Source organism: Cricetulus griseus (genome assembly GCF_003668045.3).
Source record: "Cricetulus griseus strain 17A/GY chromosome 1 unlocalized genomic scaffold, alternate assembly CriGri-PICRH-1.0 chr1_1, whole genome shotgun sequence".
Lineage (NCBI taxonomy): Eukaryota > Metazoa > Chordata > Mammalia > Rodentia > Cricetidae > Cricetulus > Cricetulus griseus.
Window position 1 is genome coordinate 21,859,205 of NW_023276807.1, and position 26,834 is coordinate 21,886,038.

General features: G+C 37.9%; 1 protein-coding gene across 1 annotated transcript in view; it reads left to right on the forward strand.

Moving 5' to 3' along the window:
• Positions 1-26,834, forward strand: part of Col19a1 (collagen type XIX alpha 1 chain) — a 298,074-nt gene that overhangs the window by 151,568 nt on the left and 119,672 nt on the right. Inside the window, exon 15 of the mRNA XM_027392846.2 lies at positions 12,351-12,404. Coding sequence (XP_027248647.2) covers positions 12,351-12,404 — 54 coding nt within the window. The remainder of the gene's footprint in view (positions 1-12,350; positions 12,405-26,834) is intronic.

A 26,834-nucleotide genomic window follows, 5' to 3' on the forward strand; every position in this document is an offset into this window, starting at 1 on the left:
CAGGCTGTCACACTTGACAAGTGTCTTTCACCACTGAGCCATCTTACAGCCCATTAAATATCAAAAACATATAAATGAAAAAATGCACATTTAGTCACATGAATAAACAACTGTTTTTTAAAAAGATATACAATAAAATGGCCAAATGGGAAATATTTATCATTGATAATAATATACATAAAGACTCTTGTAAGCCAATAGAAAAATCAAAACTCGATTAAATAAATTAGTTCATCATGTGAACTCAATTCCTAGGAAAGAGAGACTAAATTGATTCTCTAAATATAAGGTTCCCCTTAGACATACCAAAGGTTCCTATTTTCATTCATAAGATTAAGAAACTGAACCCATCAAAGATGTTTTAAAAGACTGGTAATTCATTATGTTGACAAAGATGTGGAAATACACCCTCACACTTTCTGGGGAAAGTATGTGTGAATTCGGTCTCTGGGGGGTGGGGTTGACAATTTCACATTATCATGGAAATTTCACATTGCCAGGGTCTACAAGAGCTAGTTCCAGGACAGCTAGGGCCACATGGAGAAACTCTGTCTCAAAAATAATAAACAAAAAACAAATTCACATTTGCTTTGAACCAGAAAATACATCAATGGGTAGTGCCCCTCATCTACAACAACATGAAGACTCTAGAAATGACATACACGTCCAGCTAGAAGGGAAGGTGAACAGTGACAGTACAATTTTTGTTATTAAGATGTTTGCATTTTTGTGAACGTAAGTGTCATTTACAAAGCCAAGCCGTATAAATCTCCTTTCCTGTATAGATTTTTGTTTTGAATATCTGCTCTGTTTCCTGCCATTTGTGGTTGTCTTGTTTTCCCATGATTGCCTCTCATTTTTTGCACACTGCTCGCCATTTCTTGTTTTTCTGGAACAGGTCCTTTTTTTCTATCCATGGTTATCGTTCCAGGTTATCTGGAAAGGAAAGTTCTGTCACGTCCCTCATTTTCATTTGTTTTGTTGTTTGTTTGTATATAGCTTGCTGTTTTGTCTTGTTTGCTGATTGTTTAGTGTTTGTTTTCCTAAAGTTTGTTAGTTGGCATTGATTCACTGCTGCTTCTTTTCCTTGTGGTCTTCTGCTTTGCTTTGATGTCCTCACTTGTGTTACTGTATCTTCAAGCAAATTATGCAGAACAATGTGAAATGAAAGACATTTTTCCAAGAATTAGCATGTCTTGAATTTCGTTTTCTACTCATATATTCAAGTGACAGTGCCGGTATTGAATTGCAGACAGAAAAAAAATATTTCCCTTAGAATTAAAGATTTTGTTACCAAGAAGTTTAACTTCTGTGTAGGGAAAGCAAGAACAATGGCTTGCTTTCTGGAACTTCACACAAGGAAACCAGAAGGCAAGGACATTTTTACATCTGCTTTCAGATAGAGTCATACTACCCCTGCATCTTCTTCCCCTGCACGAGGTGATTCATGGTTTATTAGAGGGCACAAGCAAGCATATTCTGGGATGTAGGTGGGAAGCACGTGACCTCTAGAAACACTCTTATCTTAGGAGGACCAATTTCCAAACTACTACCCTGGGTTGATTAAACAGCCCTCTCTTTGCTATTGAAAGGCAAACATCAATTCTCCCATCATCTTTTTTCATTTGTCCCTCATCTTTCCTACCACCCTAATCTTCCCTAGGAAATGGCTTCCTCTGGCATAAAGGAAGAGGGCCAGTATAAAGGAGATAAAGGGGAATAGTACTTCAAATATGTTGTTAACACTTTTAAATGTCTCTAACACAGCATGAAACAATTTTCTGTGTTTCATGCAGTTTCCATAACCATAGTCAGTTGCAGCTTACCCATCCTGGTATTGTTTAAACCATCTGCACTATTGTCTGCAGTAAGTATGGAGGTGTTCATGTAGAGTGAATGTCTCAGCACCAATTTCAATTCTGAAAGTTCAGAGAGTTCGTTGCAGTCCAATCACTTATTCTGCAAAGCTCTAATTAACAAGCATTGCTAATGATGTTAAATGAATTTGCTGCCATAAAGCCAGTTCTTTAGAAGACACTCTAAAGCAGCATATGTGTAAATTATTATTTATGACAATCTTCATGCAGCCAATGATGTATGAAAAAGCAAGCCCCAAGCTCTAGATAATTATCCTAATTGGATTAATTAAAATGGAACCTGTCACTAGGCATGGTGGCATACATGCATAATTATGGCACACAGGAATTGGAAGCAGAAGGATTGTGAGTTCAAGGCCAGCTTTGAACATAGCAAGGCCATGTCTCAAGGAGGCACACACAAAAGGAGAGAAATATTGACGCTGCCATACTCTCCTCATGGAAGTTATCAAACGATACAAGTAGATCTGACAGTTTTGTCAACAGATCATTGAGTCAACTCTAACCAACCCATTTCATTCATTAGATTAGGATCAAGATAAGTAAATCTCAATAAAAATTTATGTAAGCCAGGATCAGAGAGCGAGTTCAGTGGTCAAGAGCCCTTAAAGCTCTTCCTCAAGACCCAAGTTCAGTTTCCAGCACCCACGTCTGGTGGCTCACAACCACCTGTCAATCCAGGTAGATCTGACACCCTTTTGTCCTTCCAGGTACCTGTACACATGTGCACATATACATAAATAAATAATAAAATGAATATTTTTTGAAAATTTATGCAGTCAAGAATAATTAAAAGATGAAAATACCACCATATGAACATGTTGGTAACAAATAAAGGTGAATTTAAAATTGTTATCAATGCAAAACTATGCTTGGTATTTAAAATGATATGAACATTCTTTTACTTATTTAATTGTGTGTACGTGGATGTGTTGGCCTGCAAAATGCCTATGTGTGTACATGCAGGTGTGTGAGTGTATGGGTGTGTATGGAGGCCAGGGGTCAACCTTGGGTGTCATTCTTCAGTATCCACCAAACTAGTGTTTTTGCTCAGGGTCTCTTACAGGTTTATGTTGACTGGCCTGGGAGCTCCAGGGATCCTATTATCTATATCCCCACAGTGCTGAGAGTTAATATTCTAAATAGGATAATTGTTTGCTAGATCTGGCTTTGGACTCACAATATTTTTGCTTCCAACTCCTGTGTGCCATAATTATGGGTGTGTGCCACCATGCCTAGTGACAGATTCCATTTTAATTAATATAATTGGAATAATTCTAAATATAGGCAACAATGCCTGGCCTTTATGTGAGGGCTAGAGATAAAACTTCTACCTTCATGTTTCCAAAGCAAGTATTGTACTAACTGAACTATATCCCAAGGTCTACACATAGGCATCTTAAATAATTTTATTGGTTCTGTTTCTTACTAATTAAGAATTTGCATAGACACTTCAATTCTTGTGTTATTCTATTTTTCAAGAGTAAATACCTTCAAAATCAATCCTTATCAGCATGAGACAAGTTAAAGAACACAGGTTATATTTCCTCCTGTAATGAAGGGCAAGCTTCTTCAAGTGGGAGACTAGTGTCTGCTTCTACTCAATCCCATAAAAAGTAAACTCTAACTTGTATTATTTGGCATCAAGTGGGATTTGTGGATGAATAATGTAATTATCTAAGTTGGATTTTCTGTCACCTTGGCAATCAGTGTTCTCACTGCTACCTACTACAGAAATACTGTGAGTCATGTAAAGAATTGGAATCTTAATAAACATCCATCCGTTCATATCTACCAGATTCAGGGTGTTAGTGGGTGAAATTGAGGATGTATACACAACATCCAAGTAGAAATCTCTACAATAAGAGCAGAACATCAGTGTTGGAGGGATGTTTGTGGAGAATATAGATGTCTCCTTTTCAAATTCAAATGCATGTTTTATTTTTTAACCTATATCATTCCTAGTTTTAGTAAATGAATATATGGCAAATAAGACTAGCTATTTCAGAGTCTCTAATAAAAGAGAATTGTTTTCTGATTTCACTCAACATAAGCTGAGTTACTTCAAAATTTTACATCTGAAACCATGGAAATGGCTATCATTCACGTGTCTGTAACCTCTAGGGCTTTTAAATTGAATTGCTAAGATTTGAAAGCACTCTACTTGACTGCAGGTAGGAATCAGTTGTCCATCCAATTAGGAAACTTATTTACAGTGGCTTATGATTAAATCATTACTGTACATACTAAAATTTCAACAGTCACAGTTTTAGAGAAACTATCTCATTTTCATGTTACTGGGAAGGTTTATAAAGACTTTTTAATTTGTGAAAGGGGTAATACTTTTCTTGATTTTAAAGACACCCATTTACTAGTATGCACTGAAAACTTCAAATAATAAAACCATAGACTTTAATATAAATATAGACTTAATTTTCTTAATACATATCCTAAGCAAATTATGTGTCATTCTAATTCTTAAATATAAATTAATGATTCCTTTAAATTATTCATGTAAATTTTTATTTTACTTTTCATAACTACTATGAAAACATTTCCTGTAATTGAACCATGTATCATTTATATTTTTATGTAGTCACTTTGTCTTGAATAAAACAGACTTCCCAACAAAACTCCACTAATTTTCAAAAGAACCAACTATACTTATAAGTAAATAACTTATTCTGATGTATATAATTAAGAACAAGTTGTTCTTGTTTTCATACTAAAGATAAGAATTTTTTACATTGACAGACAAACTGTTCCCAGGTTTAATATTGTGTATTCTATTTGAAAAAAACCTAATAGCATTTAAAAATGTATGTAGATACTGCTTAATCTTATGTTTCAAGCCTATGAAGCATATTATAAGGCAATAATCATAACACTTAAGGTATGCTTATCCATGTACCACTTTATTCAAAATGGTTATTAGGTGTTGTGTGTATTTCAGCACTCCTGGCAAAGATAACACTTACAAAGAAAACACTTGGATTTAATTCAGCACCTTTCTTTGATTGAGAAATTATGAACATATCTTGCCTCTTTTCACAAGTGGAAATATGTTCAAATGCAATTAATCTATCCCATTACCTTTACTAAACATCTGCTATATTTGCCAAAGATTTCAAAATGCTTTCTGAACCACTCAATGCTAAGTAATTTCTCAGCTAAATATTTACACCAACTTCCATAATGATAAGCCCTGGTGTGTCTTAAATAATAATCACCTGATTGTCCAGAGAGAATATGTGGAATGTAACATATTGAATTCCTACTCACTGAACCTTGAAATGTGTTAGCTGGCTAAGACCATGTTTTACTTATTTTTGACCCTAGCCAAAAGATATATCAGTCTTATGAATTCCATTCTTTGTCAATATTTTTAACATCCAGAACTACACTGAAAAACAGTAAATGCCTACATGCATGCTTAGATCATAAAATTGCTGAATACAATCTCAGGTTTTTCTTTCATAAAAATAAAGCTGTAGACTTTTAGAAATAAGCTTATCATTAGTATTTTTATAGCAGACTAAATAAATGGAAAGAGTAGATTAAAGAGATAAGCACCCGTTGTCTAATTAAATGAATGAGAATATATAGAAATCATATAAATGCAACATGTGTCCAAACATTTAATGCTACAAAACTCTAGAAAATATACACAATAGAATGAGGAAGTGATCAAAGATTTTACTAAGTTTAATAACTGAGATGAAATTCAGTCAATGTGTGATTCATTAGTAAATGAACCATAAGGCAAACTTAAACATCAACACAATACAATGATAACTTCAGAATGAGGAAGATAAATGAAAGTTAAATTTATCAGTCTATTAAAAATAAGACTGTAAATCCATATGCACTGAACACTGATGTATCCAGGCTGCCTAAAACAAATGCTACTGGATTCAAAAGAACAGACAGTTCCATATACAATAACATTGAGTGATTTCAATGCCAGACTTTCAACAATAGTTATCCAAACAAATGTTAGGAATGGATCTTCAGAGTGAAACTATATTTCAGATCAAATGAATTTCACAAACATTAATGGAATGTTCTGTCCAACAGCTGTAGAATACACATTTATCTAAACAGCTCATGGAACTTTCTCCAAAATGGACCACATTTTAGACCATAAAGCAAGCTTTAACAAACATGAAATCATGACAAAATTTTTCTTTATCAGACTGTAATGAAATACAATGAGATGCCTTATTATACTGCTGGCTGTAATTTAAATGGGTAGGTCCACTATGGGAATCATAATGGAAACTTCTAAAAGAGAAAATAAATTTCCCACATGATATCCACATTTAGGTATATATCCAAAGTCTTCTTTGTCAGTATCACAGAAACCTTCATAGCCATGTTTATTGTTATGTATTTACAGCAGCTGAGTTACAAAATCAATCCAGTATTGTACACAGATAAAGGAAAAGTGGTATCCAGTGGAGTTTTATTAAGCCATGTAGAACAGAGAAATTAAATGGATGCCACATCCATTATCATCATGTTAACTGAAATAGGCCAGTCTCAAAAAAACAAGTACCTCTGGGTGGTGGTGGTGCATGTCTTTAATCCCAGAACTTTCAAGGCACAGGCAGGCAGATCTCTGTGAGTTTGAGGCCAGCCTGGTCTACAGAGTGAGTTCCAGAACAGCCTCCAAAGCTACAAAGAGAAACCCTTTCTAGAAAAACCAAACATATATATATATATATATATATATATATATATATATATATATCATTGGGTTCATGAGAAGATGCAGTCGGTGAAGTCACTTGCTGCACCAGCCTGAGAGCACACATGAATCTGGAAGGAAAAAAATTACTCCATAAAGTTGTTCTCTGACTTCCACACATGTGCCAGGCCACACACTTGATTCACATGCAGTAATAATTATATTCTCTGCAATTTTACTTTATATATGCATTCAATGCATCGTTGATCAAGCACATGCATCTTATCATCAAGTTCTGGAGGGTAACCTAAATTAAAATATCACATGATTGCTGTCACTCATAGAACAAAGAAGTAAAGAAAGACTTGAAGGTAAAGGGGTGATATTTAGGAATATGGAATGATGAAATGAAAAGGAGAAAATTACTTCTCAAATGTAATATTGAAATCTAAGCTATGAAAATAATACTAATTGTATGTATAGAGAGTTGTGTTCCCAATAGTATCACCAAGCATGACTCTATGACAACAGTTTCTTCTTTGCGATTTGACCTACTGTGTGTTTTTTGGGTAGACTCTGTAATGGAGATGGAAATAGAATACATAATAGCTTCTATCCTCCAGAACTCATAATCAAAGGAAAGGTTAAGTGCAGTAAATACAGACTGTCATTTACAAAGTCAAGTATGACCCCAGAGCAGAGTAGCTCTGAAACAAGTGTTCAGTTCTCACATTAATTCAGGCAACCCACCTCTTAAGCAGATCTCTAGTTTTCATAGCAAGTGATGAATAAATTCATTGCTTGACCTTACTAAGTGGAAAGAATATAGGCTTGAATAACTGTAAATAATAAAATATCCCCAAATCATAATTTCTCAGTTTGGAAAAATGTTATGTGTGTGTAATTGATGGATCTGTTTTACTACTGTCAATATTAAAAATAGTTTTATTTGTAAATGTCAGCTAATGTTCTGTACTGTGGTATAAAATGCTCTGGTTCAATGCCAGAGCATTTACTCAGGGAAACTCAGCCAGAGTCCTGAGTTTGATAACCAGCCAGGACACCAGGAGCAAAAGCTCTGAACATTGGGGCAGCATGGCTAAGGATAAATATAAGATGTCATGGATGGTTTTGATAGGAAGTTATTTGTTAAAGATTAGAGTTTACTAAGCTTTCATCAATCTGCTATTTGGCTTCTTTACTTAGCAAAAAGTGAAGTTGGAGCAGAGCTTGTGGCTATGAGGCACACTCAGGGTTTATGCATTTACCATTATCTTCCTAGGTAGACCTTTGCACAAAAGAGTCTCAGATTTCTTAATATGTTGAACTCCTTCCAAACAAAATGCACTATTTTGAACTATACAGATTTTGCAATGTAATTTTCTATACTTGTAAAGGGAATAGAATTTTTATTATATTTCCAAGAATTAAGCATATTCCTTTGATGATAATGAATACGTATGTGTTTTAGAAACTCGTGTTTAAAAACATGGAAGGAGTTGTCAGCATTTGGATGAATATCAAAAATGTTGTGCACTAGTTTGGCTATTCATGAAATCTAGTAGTTTTCCCGAGGGCAAAAGGGAAGAGTTTAATCTACAGCCAAGATTGTGTCAATCTTGTACAAAATAGTATGTCTCTGTAATTATGCTGTAATTAATATTAGTATATTTTAATTTCAACATTTGGTTTACTCACAAACACTAGGAATTTGTTGGCATCTTAGAGTTAGCCTAATGAGCCAACTTTGCTTGCTTATATATCATTTTGTAAGTGGTTTTTAAATTACAAACAAAATCTATCAGTTTCTCAGTCCCCAAGTTTTTTTTTAATTTATTTATTAGTTCTAGTTAGGGAACAAGCTTGTTTCACATGTAAGTCCCTTCCTCTCCCTCCCCTCACCCCATCCCTCCTCCCCCACCCCCAGCCTACCCCCCACCCCATCCACCCACCACTCCCCAGGCAGGGTAGGGCCCTCAACGGGGGCTCTGCAAAGTCCACCAAATCTTCCTGTGCTGGTCCTGGGCCCTTCCCCATGTGTCCAGGGCCAGAGTGTAACCCTTCACATGGGATGGGCTCTCAAAGTCCCTTCTTGCACCAGGGAAAAATACTAATCCACCACCAGAGGCTCCCTGGAGTGCAGAGGCCTCCTTATTGACATCCATGTTCAGGGGTCTGGATCAGTCTTGTACTGGCCTCCCTGACAGCATCTGGGGTCGATGTGCTCTCCCTTGTTCAGGCCAACTGTTCCTGTGGGTTTCTCCAACCTGGTACAGACCCCTTCGCTCTTCATTCCTCCCTCTCTTCAACTAAATTCCAGATTTCAGCTCAGTGTATATCTGTGGATGTCTGTCTCTGCTTCCATCAGCCACTGGATGAGGGCTCTAGGATGGCATAAAGAGAAGTCATCAATCTCATTTTAGGGGAAGGGCTTTTAGGTTATCCTCTCCACCATTTCCTGGATTGTCAGATTGTGTCATCCTTGTAGGTCTCTGGAGATCTCCCTGGTTCCAGATCTCTTCTCGGGCCTATAGTGGCTCCCTCTGATATGGTATCTCTCATCCCGCCCTCCTCTATTCTTCCCCCAACTCAATATTTCTGCCCCTCCATTTCCTCTCCTCTACTCCTCTTCTCTTGCTCTTATTGTAGCAGCTCCCTCCCCCCTACCCTCATGCTCCCAATTAGTTCAGGAGTTCATGCCACTTCCATTCCTGGGGACCATTTATCCCTTAGAGTCCTTCATGTTTCCTAGTTTCTTTGGTGAAGAGGATTGTAGGCTGGTAATCCTTTTCTCTATGTCTAAAATTCATATATGAGTGAGTACATACCATGTTTGTCTTTTTGTGACTGGGTTACCTTAGTCAGGATGGTTTCTTCTAGTTCCATCCATTTGCCTGTGAATTTCAAGATTCCATTGCTTTTTTCTGCTGAGTAGCACTCCATTGTATAAATGTACCACATTTTCCTGCTTAAGTTAGTAAAATGCAGGCTCGCCATACTTTTGTACCATTATTTTTCCCCAAAATCAGATGAAATAATGAAAGTGATAAATGGATAGCCTTTATTCATCAGTGATGGTGAAGAAGTCAAGGATTAGTGAATGAGCAACAAGCAGAAATTTTGTACTAATGTTCAAAAAACTGGTAGAATAATTTATAGGGAATTTTGCTATTTTTAATCAAATTAAAGCTATATGGGTGAAAATTTAAGATATATTGATCAAATTTTTATTAAAAATGAATATCCAGATGGCAAAGTCATATATGTATGCATATGTTAGCACTGGTTGAAATTTGGGCCAGGTGCTTTCAGATACGAACCAATAGGCCTCTTATCCACAGAGCTGAAATAATGGCTTGCACAATTATAGGGTAGCAATGGGACATTGTTCAAAGCAAAGTTATAATATGGATCATAAAGAAATGTGCTGTCAAGTGTGGCGGCAGACCACACAAGTGAAGGCACTCAAAGGACCGGGTGATTTTTTGGGTTGGGATTCACAAATGAGAAAGCACAAGCAGTTCTCTATTTTGATAAACAGGCTTAGATTCTGTAAACATATGCATGCCCAATTACTTATACACATAGATAGTAAATAGAGAATTCTCATGATAAATGCACTCAGAAGACACCATTAGCCTTTACTGCCCATGCCCCACATTGTATGTAAGTCTGTGCCATCTCCCATCCTGCACTCGGATGTAACTAGAATATGAATGAATAAGATCTCTCTGTGTTTGATGGTGATGAAGAGGAAGAAACGTATTCTGTTGTTAAGAGTAGAGAGTGTCAGTAGCTTAATTCAGGGGGAGATCTTGCATTGCCAGTGGGTACCTATGTGCATTGTTCAGAGAGGGTTGTGTGCAGGTAATACCTGTGGGAAAGAGCCTCAGGCTTCCAAATGCGTTATTACAAGAGGGGTTTGTAAACAGCCCAAACCAAGTGGAGCCCCTAACTTCTGAGCTATTACCTGTGTTTGTGCGTCTTACATCCTTTTTTCTTAAAAAAAAAAAAAAACCTAGTTTCTATAGAAATGACTATATTTATAATAAGTAGATACAGGTCATCACAAAAATACCTAGTGTTTACTTAAAGGTAGTCAGGACTTTTAAAGAAAAAAGTCATGTTATAAAAATGAATTCCAGGAGGCTAGCAGTGTAGCTCAGTGGGAGAGCATGTGCTTAGCATGCCAGAGGCACTGAATTCAATTCAGAAACAGCAACAAAGAATCCAAAGCTTTTGTTCCTCTAGGTAGACTGGTTTTAGACTTAATTATATTGTTTGTTTATCTCAAATTATTTTGTGTACTTAAATATATAATAATTGTAAATATTCGAAAACCCAGTATCCTCATCCATTTTTTTTTTTTTTTACTATAGGGGATTGATTCCCCAATTGGCATTTGTTTTTCTTTAGCCAGTAATACTCCCATACCAAGTTGAATAAGATAGATTCCACCTGTTGTAGCTTGAAGCCCGGCCAGAGTACCAAGTCATTATATGAACACCGTTTAAATGAATTTGTAATGTGATTTTTTTCTTTAAAATTTAAACCATAATAAGCTGAGCAGGCAAGTCAGGAGAGACACAGGGAGGCAAAGCTGGGCTTTCTGAGGACTGGGGTGGTGGTGACAGGGTCATCAAGAAGCTTTGCCAACAGGCAGATCATCTGAAAGCAACAGGAATGGAGAGAGATGGATTCAAGTATTAAAAACAAAGCAGGCTTGACAATTATATCTGAGGAATGAGCACGAGAGTGTAGGGTGTGAGCTTGATTTCTAGATTGAGTGACAAGACAGTGTTGTTTGGGTCTGAGGTGGGGAATGCCAAAGAGGAGTTAGGGAGGGTCCTGCATCCAGTGTTTGATGTGCTAAATTTCAGATGCCTGTGGGATATCCAAGCGGGTTTGTCACACAGGCATTTGACTGTTAGATCTGCATTAGGATAAACTAAGGTTATGGCTCTAGGAATCATCACCGTGAAGGATCTGAAGCCCACAAATACAAGAGATCATGAAGAGAACAGAAAACTCTGAACATGAGTGTAAAATCCCACATAAAGTGTATTTGAAGGTTCTAAAGGTAAAGAAGAAGCAATAAGCAAGACCAAGAATAACCAATAATAGTGGCTGAAGATGAAGAAAAGCAATATAATCTGAGTTTCAACTTGTAATAACAAATACCTGTAAAATTCAAGAGACTTCACTTTCAAATTAACAGCACCTGGGATTTACTCAGCATTTTTTACAATCTAACATTTAATGACTTTCCCTCATCATTTGGTGATAATAAGAGAAATAATTAAATATAATAGGTAAGATGCTGAAAGCTGCATGTTATAGACATCTGAAGCCAACAACATAACCATGTGTTTTCTGAAAAGACACAAAGCTACTCTCAACAGACTTGTAGTTTTATTTATAAAGTTTAAATATGTAAAAGGTAAATTTTCTGCTTGCAAATGTTGTTATCACCCATGTGTGATAGTTTGGCAATATGGGGTTTCAGTAATAAGAAGGTTTGTTTGTTTGTTTGTTTGCTTGCTTGCTTTAATCTCTCCCTGACTCAGAGCTTCCATTTCTTTTGGGAATCAGGTCCAAAAATAAACCAAACCATGAAGAGCCATTTATCATCATTGACAGACCGATGGACTAACTTTGCAGGAGCTCAAATGACTTAAATTTGTTTGGTTTCATCACTGAAATGAGGATCAATTATCACTACATTCTTTCATGGCAGATGCACTGGATATAGAGTGCTAACATGTGTTCCGTTTTCCTCACAGGGTTCCATAGGGATACAAGGCCCCCAAGGTCCACCCGGAAAAGAAGGTCAAAGGGTAAGTAAACTAGTAACAGCTGAAAGAGTTTGCTAACTCAGAGGATAATTATTTTTGAGCACTAATAAAATTAAAAAAAATATAGCAAACAGGTGCACATAGGGTAGCAACTAGCAAAGGCAGACTGTAAGATTAGAGATTTTGACAGAAATTTAACAACAGAAAAGTCTAATATATTTTCAAAATTGGCAGCACACACGTACAGACAATTATTTGTATAAACTCAATTAGCGCTAATTTGGTCTAAAATACTTTGACCATAGTTTTAATCTTTAAGTTAATGAGTATTTTGGTAGAAGTCCAGCCTAGTCACACATTCTCTAAAAACTGGATATTACTGTGCTCTTGACCCAAAATAGCTAATTGGCATATGTGATTCTTTGTGCCTCTAATTTAATTACTATTTATTGATTTCAACCAAGATGAAGCAGGCAATAAATGAGTATCAGTTGTAACTGGAAATGCCACAATAACTCTATCTCTGGCCAGAGCAAAGTCTCTGTGTCTCCAACAAAGGGAATCCTTTAAGGGTCCTGGCAACCCATCTGCTCCACTGGGACTCTTGACACACGATCCTTGGGTCATTTTGCACTGTCTTCCATTGATTCTGGGGCTCACATGTTTTTACATGCCTTCTCGTGTGCTTGCTTATCAAGTCTTTGTGCTACATGAAGCAGGTATTATCAATGCTACAGCAGTGTGGATGAGTGTTCTGTAACATGATTTTAAATGACTTGGTTTTGGCTGCTGAAGTCATGGTCATGTTTTCTCTTGTTGTCCCGGTGTATTTTAAATCATCCTTATTTGTTCATTAATCTCACTTCTACCCTCTGTGAAATAAATCAAATCCTTCAAATTACCAGTGTACTTGAAATATCTGAAGACAATTTATTAAGGTTTGCCTTTTGGGAGTTAATAAAGAACCAATTCTCTTGATATTTTTTCCTTCATTTTATGTATTGCTAAGCCCACTGCAGGCTGGTAGTTTGTCCCAGGAAACACTAACTGACCTCCTCAAGCTATCAAGAATGGGACTAGAAAAGTATAATCTTATTAGGGTGCAGTGCAATGTGTCAGGTAAGCCCAGTATCTTATACAGTAGACTCCCCCCCCCCCACTTCATCCTAAGATGCTTTAAATCTTGGATGACACTTTGAGATGGCACTGGCATGTGCTCAGGTAAACACTGCCCTCTTTTGTTTGAATGAAACATCTGCCCAGTAATGTTCTCCCTGTTGTATGGTTGTCTTCTTATAATTGCTGTGTTGGAACAATCCTTGTTAAATTTCATCTTCTGGATTTTAGTCTCTAATCCTTTATTATCGGAACATCAGTTTTGTTGTTGTTTTAGAGTATGCAAATCATGTTTTCAAGTCAAACAGGCTCATCGTTCTATTACTGAAATCATTAATAAATTCTAAATAGAAAAGGACCTGCCAACCCAGGTAACACCAGCATAGCCTACATAGCCTGGCATATTTTCATGGGCTTGGGACATGCCAATCAAAGCACATGCAAATGTATGTGGATTCTGCTTCCTTCTCACCCACATGCCTTAATTTGGTTTGCAAGATGATTATGAGCGACTTGTCAGGTACTAAAATGAGAAATGAGGGTTTTTAAAAAAAAATATATACTTCAAACTGAATTTGTGTCTTATCAAAACTTTCATTTCCAAAAAAGATAGGTAGGTCAAAGGACAAATGAAGCTGATGTATTTTTCATAATTGCAGAGGCAATTATTTCAACTATATAGCTCAATCACTATTTTGATTCAAATACGCTTATCAATGTGTGCATTCCATAATATTTCCTATTACTTTCTTTTTATGTTCTGTGAAGAGCAACAGGGTCAGAGAGCAGATAATGAAACAGGATTTTTATAGTCACTGTTGTGTATAGCTTGTCCCTGTTGCTACTTCTCTTTCAAAATTGCCATGCTTTTCAAAGAAAGTAAGTGGCATTATCCATAATTAAAAATAATTTCTGAATAAGTCCAATAATGTTTCTTCTGTTATATAAGCTACTTAAACAGGAAGTGAATTAATACAAGGAGGGCACTCTTGTAGATTTATGTTTATATGTGTCACCATTTCTCCTCTTCACGAGAGTCAGGTATAACTCAACCTGAAAACTCATTAACCATATGGATGAGTGAGGTGGAGGTATGTCTGAATGCATGTGCACACACATACATCGCACACACATACACACATACATCGCACACAAACACAAATGCATAAGCATACTTACAAACATGCACACATATGTTCAGATATTAAGACTAGTAAGTATTCTATTTCATTGAATTTTGAAATAGAATACTATAGGAAAATCCTTGACTATAAAAAAAATATATTGATCCACTGTCAACAAATGTGTAAATCTGATTGCAGGTGTTTGACTCTTATTAAGATTGTTAAGATAGAGTATAAAACACATGGCAAGGGCCCAGGACTTAACTTCTAGGCACAATGTCTGTAAAGAGAAACATTTAATGGTAGATGAGTCATTAACTTCTTAGATTTCCTCTGTGATTACATGCATAACAATATCTCACATTAAGATAAGTTTAAAACACAAGTCTCACACAGAGCCATAATTTGAAAACTGCCAAATATTACAGATGCATGTATGTATTGCTACAGTTATTTTTATTAAGACACTGGTGTGTGTGTATTATAAAGAATTCTATTTATTCAGTGACAATACTGCTTTTATGGGTACTTAAATAGAACTGTGTTTGAATTTTTAATTAGTTGATTTTATTTGTCCTTTAAGCTGTTAGACATTAGCTTACAAACTATTCATTTAATAAACTATAAATTTTATGTTCTTATACTTAAAGACTAATTTTAACTTCAACACTATTTTATGGCAATGTGTATCTGAGATGTAGGGGGATGTTTTCTTAACCTGATTTTCATCTTTGTTTTATGCCATCAATTTTCAAAAATCTTGTAAGTGCCAGGAGTTGGTGACATTCACCTTTAATCCGAGTACTCAGAAGGCAGAGACAGGTGGATCTCTGTGAGTTCAAGGCCAGCCTGGTCTACAGAGCAAGTTCCAGAACAGGTTCCAAAGCAATACAGAGAAAGCCTGTCTTGAAAAGCAAAACAAAACCAAAACAAAAAACAAAAACAAAAAATCTTGTAAGTAAAATATTTGACTAGCATTTTCATCTTATAAACTTTATTAATCAGTGCACGTTTTAGAATTTAGCTAATAAATATTGACCGGATGCTATGAATATAGTGTGTCTGAGAGGAGTGAGGTAACCTGTGTGGAGGCCTGGAGGGTGTTCATCCCTTGACGAGAACAGCATAGGGAGTAAGAAGGTTCCCAAGAACAGCAGAACCAAGAAGTCAAAAGGAGAGCACTTGAACATTTAGGGAGAATTCAGTAGTATTAAAACTCACATCAGGGTCTGGAAAGATGTCTCAATAGTTAATAGGTCTTTCTGTCTCACAGCCGTCCAGTAGTCAGTTCCCAGTACCCACATGATGGCTCACCATAGTGCAACTCCAGATCCAGGGGTTTGGAGCCCTCTACAGCCCTCTCAGGTCTCTATAGGCTCCTGAACACACATGATACATACAAAAGTTACACAGGTGCATGTGTGTTCATGAGAAATTCGTTAAGAGAAAGAGGCGGAATCAGTGTCAGTTGAGGAAGGAATTTTAATTGGTCAAAGGACATGGCATTAGAAGAGGAAATGGAAGAGATAAGGAAATGGAATAGATGGGGTAAGGAAATTAGAGGAGTCATTTTGAGGAAGCAGAAGCAGCAATGAGGACTGGAACCAAATGGAAGCCCCAAGAAGCTTCTAAAGAAATGACATACTTCAGGTGGCACGTCACGAGTTCATAGATACCAACATGAAGTACCTCAAGCGAGCTAAATTTGATAAAGATCCCTTCTGAGAGGCAGATTCCCTGAGGAGTTCTTTATAAATGGAACCTTTCAAAGTACAAAGAGAACAGTAATTCTTTAATGTAACCTTCTACTTTTCTTATACACACATTGAATACATGTCTGAACAGTATCATTTAAATGTGAAACTAACATGATTCTTTATAAAAGAAATCATCCTAAGTCTAAAAAAAAGAACATTTGTTAGTGAGTCAGCTAGTTTCCATGCTCAAATGCACTTTGTATGGCTAGACAAAGAGGACATCTCATTCTTCCTGTCTGTTACTGGAATCTAATTTTAATACTGAACAGAAACACTCTCAATTTTCTTATAACTTTCCCCCATACCCTTAGTCATATTCTCAGGTTATCCTGTGTACCTGTGCCTGCCCTCAGGCTTGGAAAGTTTTGTCTTGCTTGCTTCCTTTGACATTGTAGTGCAGATTTGACTTTCCCTCACCAAGCTAGATCCCAGCCCAGTCTAGCACAGGGACCTGGAGCTGCTCACACCCCACCCTGTTGCACTTGCCCAGATTTGGTGGCAAAGGAACAAGATCATATTTCCTCCACGATGCTGGAGCCAGAAAAATTATGGCAAGTCGAGGAGTGGGCAAGTCAGCCCACTTCTCATGCCACAGGCAAGACAATGTTTAGTGTAGAGTCACATGAGCTCTGAGTTCAGATGGATGGAATTTAAATCCTGGCTTTGCCACTATGGGGCTGTGTGATCACAAATGAGTTCCTCTCTGTACCTGTTACCTCATTTAGAAAATGTAGATGATACTACTACTTACCAGAGGCTTCTTATGAGGAATACAAGAAATCACCATCATTCTCCTCTCCGGCCTGGAGATCCAGACATGTTGGTGAAAGGGAAGGCAGGGTACTGCACCTATCAGAACTTGATTAGTGATACTATGTAACTGATCAAGAGAAGTCATTTAAGAAAATTACTTTTCACTACTACTTCACTGAACCCGTACACTTCACCTTCACTTGAATTCTTACTTTATCTGGATGTCTGTGCCCATGTTTCACAGCCCCGTGATAAAGACCAACATTTATGTAGCTTGATAAGAAAAGTGAGTATTTCAGAAACCCTTGCTAATATGGAAAGGCAAGACGTGAAGATTGATGTCCTCATTGTAGGAAAGCCGAGGCTTCGGTCTTTTATTATGAATCAATAGTGCTTATGTATAAATTTACCAGGATTTTTATGGCAAGAGCCTTGATTTCCTTCTTGCATAAGCAACAAGGCAACATTCTAATAATCATTGGGTTTGCTGATCCCACTAGGACAAAGGCCATCAAAATCACTGCTTCCAGGAAACCAACAGGTACTTCAACACTCACTCAAGCAAGTTTTTCCTCAAGCTTGTTTGTTTCTACGGGGTTTAGCATAATTTCCATGTGCAATGGTGCCTCTCTCTCAGCAGTTTTCAAGCTGTACATCACAACCCCTTTGAGGGGTTGAATGACCCTTTCACGGGGGTTGTATATCAGATATCCTGAATATCAGATCTTTACATTACAGTCCACAGAAGTAGCAAATGTGCATTTATGAAGTAGCAATGAAACAATGTTATGGTTGGGGGTCACCACAACATGAGGAACTGAATTAAAGGGGTGCAGCATTAGGAAGGTTGAGAATCAGTGCCCTGTGTCATATCCTTGTGCTTTTCAGGACACAGTGTTGTGGCAACGTAGGTCAGACCTATCAGAGAGATAGGCTTTTTGACAAAATGACAAACTATAACGAATTTGTAATTTAAGGAAGTCATTTGGTTAATTTCTCAGACAATAAAAAGGAACTGCCAGGCATTGTGGCTCGTGGCTGTAATTCTAGCATTCGGAAAGCTAGGACAAGTGGATCTCTGTGAGTTTGAGGTCAGCCTGGCCTGCAAAGCAAGTTCTAGGGCCAACCAAGATATTTAGTGAGACTTCGTCTAAAGACAGAAGAAAGAGCTAAACTTGTTATTTTTATCTATTAAAACTGATACTGACCTTTCAAATGTATCATGGATATATTCATAGTTCTATATTAACAGGGTGTATTACCAAAAAATTGTTTAAAAAGTTTACTTTGATTCTATTCCTACTTAGAACATAAATGCAGAAAGGGAAGTCTCTCTTGAGTCATAAACATGTTGTAAACAGCATCTTTACCATGCTGCATCCTGCAACCCATGGCTCATGCCAACTGCAAATGTCATATACTTGCAAGCACATGGATGGTATCTTTTCCTACTGTTTCCTGAAGCTATTTTTCCCATGAGGATTGCCTTGAGATTTCATGAAAGATATCATCTTTAATCCAGTCTAGAACTTCTAGATGAATGAAGAAGTTAAGCAACCCATGCAGGATTTAGACAAGAAGCATGTGATTTCAGCAATACTTTCCTTGAGTTTCCAAAACTCAATATCAGACTCAATGTATGAAAATGACCAAATCTACACTTATCCCATATTCCACTTTGCAGATTCCATAGCAGTCTTTGGGGTTTTAGTGTCTCTCAAATCTTCATCAAATTAAAAATTATATAGATGTGTGTGTATGTGTATATTATGTACGTATGTATGTTTGTATGTATGTATACCTGCTGAAACAATGAGTTAAGACAGGAAGGCAGAAAAGATGCCCATGTCTATTAATAACAAATATCTGCAAGGGTGCAGGTTGCGTAACAGCAGTAAACATCTTCTAGTTTGGCTTCTTGCTCTTTGCCTGATTGGAACTATAAATCTAAGAAACAAGATGTAGGGAGACAACTTCTGGCTCAGTCTAATTGAAGTCAGGAGAAAGGAGACAGCACCAGGCATGGATTGGACTTTGTGAGAAAAGGCCATCCTTTAGAGCCAGTTAAATGTCATGGCTAGTTAATGGCAGTATGTCTGTGGTCCATTGTGGTAAAATTCAGTCTAATTAGTAGTGCCTGCTATGAACTTAAAGCAAGAAAGACAAAATGCTCTGAGAGGACTATCAGTGAGGAAGAAAATTGATTGTAGCCTATGGTTACAATCCAATACTTATGTAGATAGCCAAGGCACAATGAGCTAAGACTCTTACATTCATTTAAACAAAGGGCCAAGTGACATGATTTGTAGTAGAATAAAATGACTTTGTAAATTATCTCCATTTGGTGTTTAACAAAGAATGATTCCTAGTTTCCAAATGGGAGGTTGACTGTGAGTGGTTTATTTGTATGGATCCATGTAAGAACTGCTCTGTGTCATGGAAGAAGCCCATCATGGAGCCTCCTTCAAATTGAAGACACCCTGTCTCCAATGTCCAGAGATGCTGAAAGCTTCAGAAGGACTGGCCTGGTAGAGGGTGGCATTTCCAGAACATCAAATTACCACAACCTAGTGGGGAGGGGAAAGGAATGGTAAGGTCATTCCTGCCCATCAAATGAAACTGAAGCTATAAAAATTCAACAATACTTTACAGGCGGCCAGAAGCAAGGCATATTTTTATATAAGAAGAAATACTATCTATTTTGTGGTTCCACATAAAAATTGGATTTGCATATCTTTAAAATGGAGAATATTGAGAATTTAACTGAAGCGCTGACCTAAGATCCACTCTAATTTTCATTTTAAGACCACACATTAAGAAGGACAATGGTGCAGTTGATCCTTTCTGGTCTCCATGCAGAGAAAGGCACACACCATTCTTTTCCTGTGCCCTGCTTATCTTGCCAGCAGTTAACAACCAGAATTGCCTGGACAGGAAGCTGGAGGGGCGACTGTCAGAGTCATCCTGTTCCAGCTGTGGGTTTAGTTTAATTCATAACTCCAGGCAAACTGCTTCAAATTCTAATGTAAATTTATCTGTTTTATCACAACTTAGCTCTCAGGTATATTACAGAATTAAGCCAGAGGCACTTTGACTGTTCTCTGGTGACAGGTGTGTACTGAAGCATCCTATAAATGCTACCCACTTAGCCACAGAAGCACTTAGGGGAAACCGGAAAGAGAAGAAACAGTTTCTTCAAAGTGGGCGGTGCTAACTCACCCGCAAGCATCACTGCCTTTACTGTGTCTACATCACACTGAACACATTCCTGACAATTTGCTAACTTTGCCAGGGAAAATGTCAAGTAGAACGTTTTTATCCACTTGAGAGACAGTGAATATCTGTGTGGATGGCTGCCAACACCCAGAACGAGTGTGGGAACCATAAACATGGAATTTTTTAAAGGACAAAGCATGAGGAACAATGGAACATTTTTTATGGCCTAATGATTTAAAACCAGAAAGTTACATTTTGAACCTCATCTTTACAAACCTCTAGTATCTTTGATAACTTCCAGTAACAAGGGAATTCTCAAAGCAAGTTTAATGTTTTCATCTTTTTCAATGTATCATACTGAAATTCTCAAGAGACAGTATCAGTTGCAAAATAAATGTGATGATGCCACAGTTGACTTTTCTTTCACATGGATACACATTAGTACTAAGAGTCATTTTTGAAATCTACAGAAACAGCTAATTAATGGCCTTCCTTTTCTTGTTTTCCTTTTTTTCAAAAAAGTCCTCTGAATTTTAGAAATTAGAAATACCCACTGGATATTTTTAATAAGTTCAGTACAAATGCATTCATAAACATTTGTATTTATGTCACCATGTTCACCATAGTGGTCTTTATAGTAACTATAGTATAAAAGATACATTGCATAGCTATCAGTGGTTCCAGAATAGAAACTATGTGCTAGACTACATCCATCCTTGGCACTAGCAAAGGTTGTTATTTGCATTGCTTTTGTCAGAGATGCTAACAATAAATCTATTGGCTTATTAAAGCATAATTAATGTATATCTAAAGAAATACTTAATACTTGAATGCACATGAAATCATATATATATATATATATATATATATCCCCATAAATAATAAGCAAATGTTGTATATGTTCAATCATAATGACACTTTAAGAAGAGCAAGCCTTGGAGTAGAGAGATGCCTCAGCCATTAAAGGTTAGGCTCAGAACCAAAACATCAAGACAAGACAAAAAGTGCAATAGAGTAAGCTACCATTGAGGAAAATGGCTGTATTCTTGTGATTTTCTTCATATTTTCCATTGATGATTTATTTTGTGAATTGTTTCATGTAAAATATTTGCATACCTTTATACATTTATTTAACCGTGATATTAAGTTTTTTTCTTTTTAGGCTACTTGGGAGTATTCTTATGAAAGAAATAAAACTAAACTCTGTACACTGAGGGGGAAAAACAAGAGCTAGTTAGCAGGAAAAAATGAGGCTGAAAGCCTTGAATTCTGTTTTCTGTGACATGCTGTGGAAGTTAGCTATCCTGGGCTTCATTAAAAGCAGAGGTAGAAACTGTCCTCATTCAAGTGGCTGATTAAAGAAACCTGTGAGCAACTGAAGCAGACAGAGAAAGCAAGAAATATCTTCAAGAGGAGTCTAAAATAGTTTGGCTCCACAAGACTCCCTGGGGCACATAGATCTTATCCCACATTGGGGCAAACAGTTATGCCTACTCTCTCTGGGATGAAACAAGGACAATAATTTCCCAGTTATCTCCCAACAGGCAGTTTCTGCAAACTAAGGAGACCTCTGGGAAAATATTTGGGAAGAAGCAAATAGTGGCCAAAACTCCCAACTGAGCCTGGCTCTGTACTAGGGATGGAACAAGACACAGACATCATTGTTAGTTGTGTGGAATTTGATGGCTTCCAAGCAGAAGCAAAGACACCATAGTAAGTTTGATAATCATAATATGACAGGAAAGACAGAGTAAGAGGTACCCTATGCATCTTTTGTGTAAGGTAGATGGTAGAACATCAATTACCTAAGCAAGTCAAATAGCCAGATGCTGTCAACATTGAGGACAGCAAATGGACAGAGACACAAAGCAATAGACTTTAGTATCAGTGGGTAATGGGGGGTGAAATGACTAAAATTCATTATATATACATATGACACTGACACTACACAGAGCAAACAAATTTTAAGTTATTTCTGATCTAACAATTTGAAAATAGGGAGAGTGCCTTTGATAACAGTAAGGAACAATAGAGGAAAAGTTGAGATGAATCTGTTTAAAGTCTACATCTAGGGACACAGGCAGGAAGAGCACCAGCCCTTAAAACCTAGGTTGATCAGAACTAAAGAGATGGCTCTGTGACTAAGAATACTGGCTATTCTTCCAGAAGACCCAAGTTCAATTCACAGCACCCTCACTGTGGTTAAAAGCCATCTGTAACTCTAGTTCCAGAAGATGCAATGCCCTCCTTTGTCCTCTTCAGGAGCAAGGTATATATACATACATTCAGGTAAAATGTTCATACACATAAAATTAAAAGAATAAATCTAAAAGAAAAAGTAGTTTTTAAAAATAAAGATAAATTCATCAGATCTCTCAAGAACAAAGGATGGAATTTACTATTGGGAAATCCCCAGAGAAGGCAGGATACTGAAGGTGGACTGCAACTAAAGGACAGGATTCGGAAAGAAAAGTACCAGGGACAGGGCCTTGAACTTGGTGTAACCCCTACATCTAGGAGTAGTTAAGGAGGACGTGGTCTGAGGAAATGATCCAAATCTTGAGAAAGTCAGAGGATTGTGGACTACTATCCTTTTCAGAGGCTTCGGTTTCTCTTTTTTTCAATTTGCATGTGTGTGTAGTATGTGTGTATTCATGTTTTCCTGAGTGGGCACACATGTGTATGGATGTGTGCACATGTGTACACTAGAAGCTGGAAATATGTCAGGAGCCGTCCTTGTTTATTGAGGCAGGGTCTCTCATCAGACCACAACTCTGAAACATGGCTAGTCTTACTAGCCATCTGGCTCTAAAGAGCCCACCTCTGCCTTCAGAGGCTGGGGTTATTGCCCACCGAGGAATTATATGCATTTGAAGATTAAAGTTCTACTCCTGTTGATTGCATTAACCACTGTGTCATCTCCCCTGCCCGTAAGCTGGAATTTAAAGGGCGATGACTTAAGACCACATTTGGAAGGCAAGAATATTTTCTTTTTGTACTTGAATGACATGCATCAACTGAAGAAATCCGACAAATGGAGAAACTAAAGGTGCAAGCCTCTGAAAACAACAGTAAATATCCTGTAGATGTCGAAAGGAAGTTGGGAAAGCAAGTATTGCAAAATCACTAGCCATTAACTGCATTGGGAGGACCCACAGGAAGGTGGAAAACAGTGGTTCCCAACCTTCCTAATGCTGCCACCCTTTAGTAGAGTTCCTCATGTGTGGTGACCCCCAACCAGAAAGTTATTTTTGTTGCTACTTCATCACCATAATTTTTTACTGTAGTGAACTGAAATGTAAACATCTGATATTCAGGGTATATAATAACTGATATGTGGCCTGCTCACGGATCCGAACTCGGCAGTGGGATCCAGAGCATCCAGACACTGCCAAAGCACCCGTGGCAGTTCTGCCTCCATCCATTGGCCCAATCCCACCTCCATCCACTGGCCCAGGTAACCCAGTCACAAAAAGACAGGCATTGTATGTACTCATTCATATGTGGATTTTAGACATAGAGTAAAGGATTGCCAGCCTGCAGCCCAGGCTGCCAGAGAGGCTGGTAAATAAGGAGGACCCTAAGAGAGATATACATGGTCCCCTGGAGAAGGGGAAAGGGACAAGATCTCCTGAGAAAATTGGGAGCATGGCAGGAGGGGGGAGGGAACTAGGAGAATGAGGAGAGAAGAGGAGAGGTGAGGAAGACATGAGGTTGAGTTGGAGGTTGAGTTGGGGGAAGAACAGAAGAGAGCAAGACAAGAGATACCATAACAAAGGGAGACATTATAGGTTTAAAGAGAAATCAGGCACTAGGGAAATATCTGGAGAGCTACAAAGATGACACCAACTAACAATCTAAGCAACACAGGAGAGGCTACCTTAAATGTCCTCTCCTGATAATGAGATTGATGACTAATTCATATGCCATCATATAACCTTCAGCCAGCAGCTGGTGGAAGTAGAAGCAGACACCCACAGCTAAACCTTGAACTGAACTGAAATCCAGATGCAGAGAAGGAGGACTGATGAACAAGGGGGTCCATACCAGGCTGGTGCAACCCACAGAAACAGCTGACCTGAACAAGGGAAATCTCTTGGTCCCCAGACTGTTAGATGTGAAACTAGCATCGGACTGTTCCAGACGCCCTGAATGTGGGTGTCAGTGAGGAGACCTTGGAAATCTATGGGGTCTCTTGTAGTGGATCAGTACATATTGCTACCATAGGAATGGACTTCAGGAGCCCATCCCACATGGAGGGATACTCCCTGAGCCTAGACACAAGGGGCTTGGCCTAGGCCCTATCCCAAAGAATATGACAGACTTTTAAGACCCCCTATGGAAGGCCTCACCCTTCCTGGGGTGAAGAAAGGGTATGGGATGGGATGGGTAGGGCATTAGTTGTGGGGGGCAGGGGAGGAGGGAAGGGAGAGTGACCTGGGATTGACATGTAAAATAATTTTCTTTCTAATCGAAAAAAAAAAGGAAAAAAAAAAAGAAAATGTCTGCGTCGTCACCTTTTACGGATACTGGAATGAGCTACATCACCATTAAGAATGATAATTAATTAAATAGGAAAGAAAAAGACAACAGTAAAGGATAGTTATGGAGGTTGTGCCTACAAAATCCCTGTGGGAACAATGGGAAAATGAATCAGACAGCTTTCTCATTGCTGTAGCAGACCACCTGAAATACACAATTTAAAGGGAAGAAAGGCCAACTTTGGCTCGTGGTTTCAGAAGGTTTGATTAACAGCCTTTGATTCCATTGTTTTGGGGTCCATGAGGAGTGAGGTGTGGCACTATTCCTGGGAAGGCATAAACAAAGGAGTGCTTCCCAATGATAGGAAAATGAAGACAGACCAAAGAACAGATAGCACCAAAGTTGAGTTTCATTGGCGTTACCTATGGGAACACAAGTGACTCAAAGACAGCTGCATCACCAGTGCCCACTCATGCACTTACAAAAGCTGAAACCTGGAGTATATGGCACAACCTGCAGGCAACTCAGTAAGACAGAGACTTTCTCTTCTAGGAGGCTCAGTTGATGGAGACTTTCCCTTCTCGGAGGCTCAGTTGATCTTAGCCTTTTTCAGACAGCTCAGCTGGTCTCTGCTTCCTCCAACTGGCTAGGCTTGGCATAGAGTAACTCTCAGAAGGCTTTACTGCCTATATATTCTTGAGCAGGGGAAAAGAGCTCATGAATCTGGTCAGATTCGGGGACTTCTTGCAGTTATTTTAAGTTGTTGACATCCTGTATTAATGAGCTTCCCTGCAGGATGGAATGTTTTACCTCCCCTTAGAGCCCTTGTTTTACTTCCTTGTAAGCAAATGGTCCTAAAATACCCTGTTGTGCTCCTTTCCTTTTATATCTTACATCTTAAGAAATTACCCTCCAAGATGATCAGTTTTCCTCTTAGGAAAAACTGCTACATGGCAGGGTGGCAGAATATCCTAGCAGTACGAACATGTAGAAGAGTCACCTGTCCTATGTATCACAGACAAGAAGCAGAAAGAAAGTAGGGAGTAGTAGTAATAGGTATGACCTTCACATGTACATCCTCTGGAACTTATATCCTCCAGATTCAAAAATAGCACCAACAACTAGACATGAAACAAGCAATGTATCCATCCTTGGAGGACACTTCACATGCAACCATAACAGGCAACACAATAGTAAAAAGGATGATGCCAGAGGGAAACAGTCCTTAGTTAACCACATTTCCTTCAAGTTAGCCTTGTATCGGCTTTCTTTTAAAGCCTGGGCTAGCTGGGCGTTGGTGACACATGCCTTTAATCCCAGCACTTGGGAGGCAGAGGCAGGTAGATCTCTATGAGTTCCAGGCCAGCCTGGTCTACAGAGTGAGTGCCAGTATTGACTCCAAAGCTACACAGAGAAACTGTCTCAAAGAAGAAAGAAAGAAAGAAAGAAAGAAAGAAAGAAAGAAAGAAAGAAAGAAAGAAAGAAAGAAAGAAAGAAAGAAAGAAAGAAAGAAAGAAGGAAAGAAAAGCCTGGGCTAGAAGAGTGAAGAGGACTATCCTCTCTCAAGTGACAGGAGCTGGTTAACCATCCCAGTAGTGTAAAGAAGTGGTTGAAGTGTGGTGCTTAGGAAGCCATAAACATGCTGAGATGTGTACAGAGAATGAATATGCTTGTTTGAAAGCTTTAATAACAATTAACTACAACTGCATAGTCTCAGCCTATGATCACTGGCCTCTCCCAGTAGAACTATCCATCATGTGAACTCATGGAGAGTCACAGCTTCTGTTGGCTTCCTCTGAGTTGTAAACAGCAGGTCAACACACTTGTGACTTTTATTAAAGAGAGACATTAAGATAGCACACAAAGTCCTGAGAGAAATGTGATCATCTGTTTTTATGGATTTCTTATGATTTATAACTTAGTTTATTTACATATTTGAATTATTAATGTATATTTCATTACATGTTTTATATTCATTTTAGAGAAGGAAAATGTATTTTAATCCTAACTTAGAGAAAACCAAT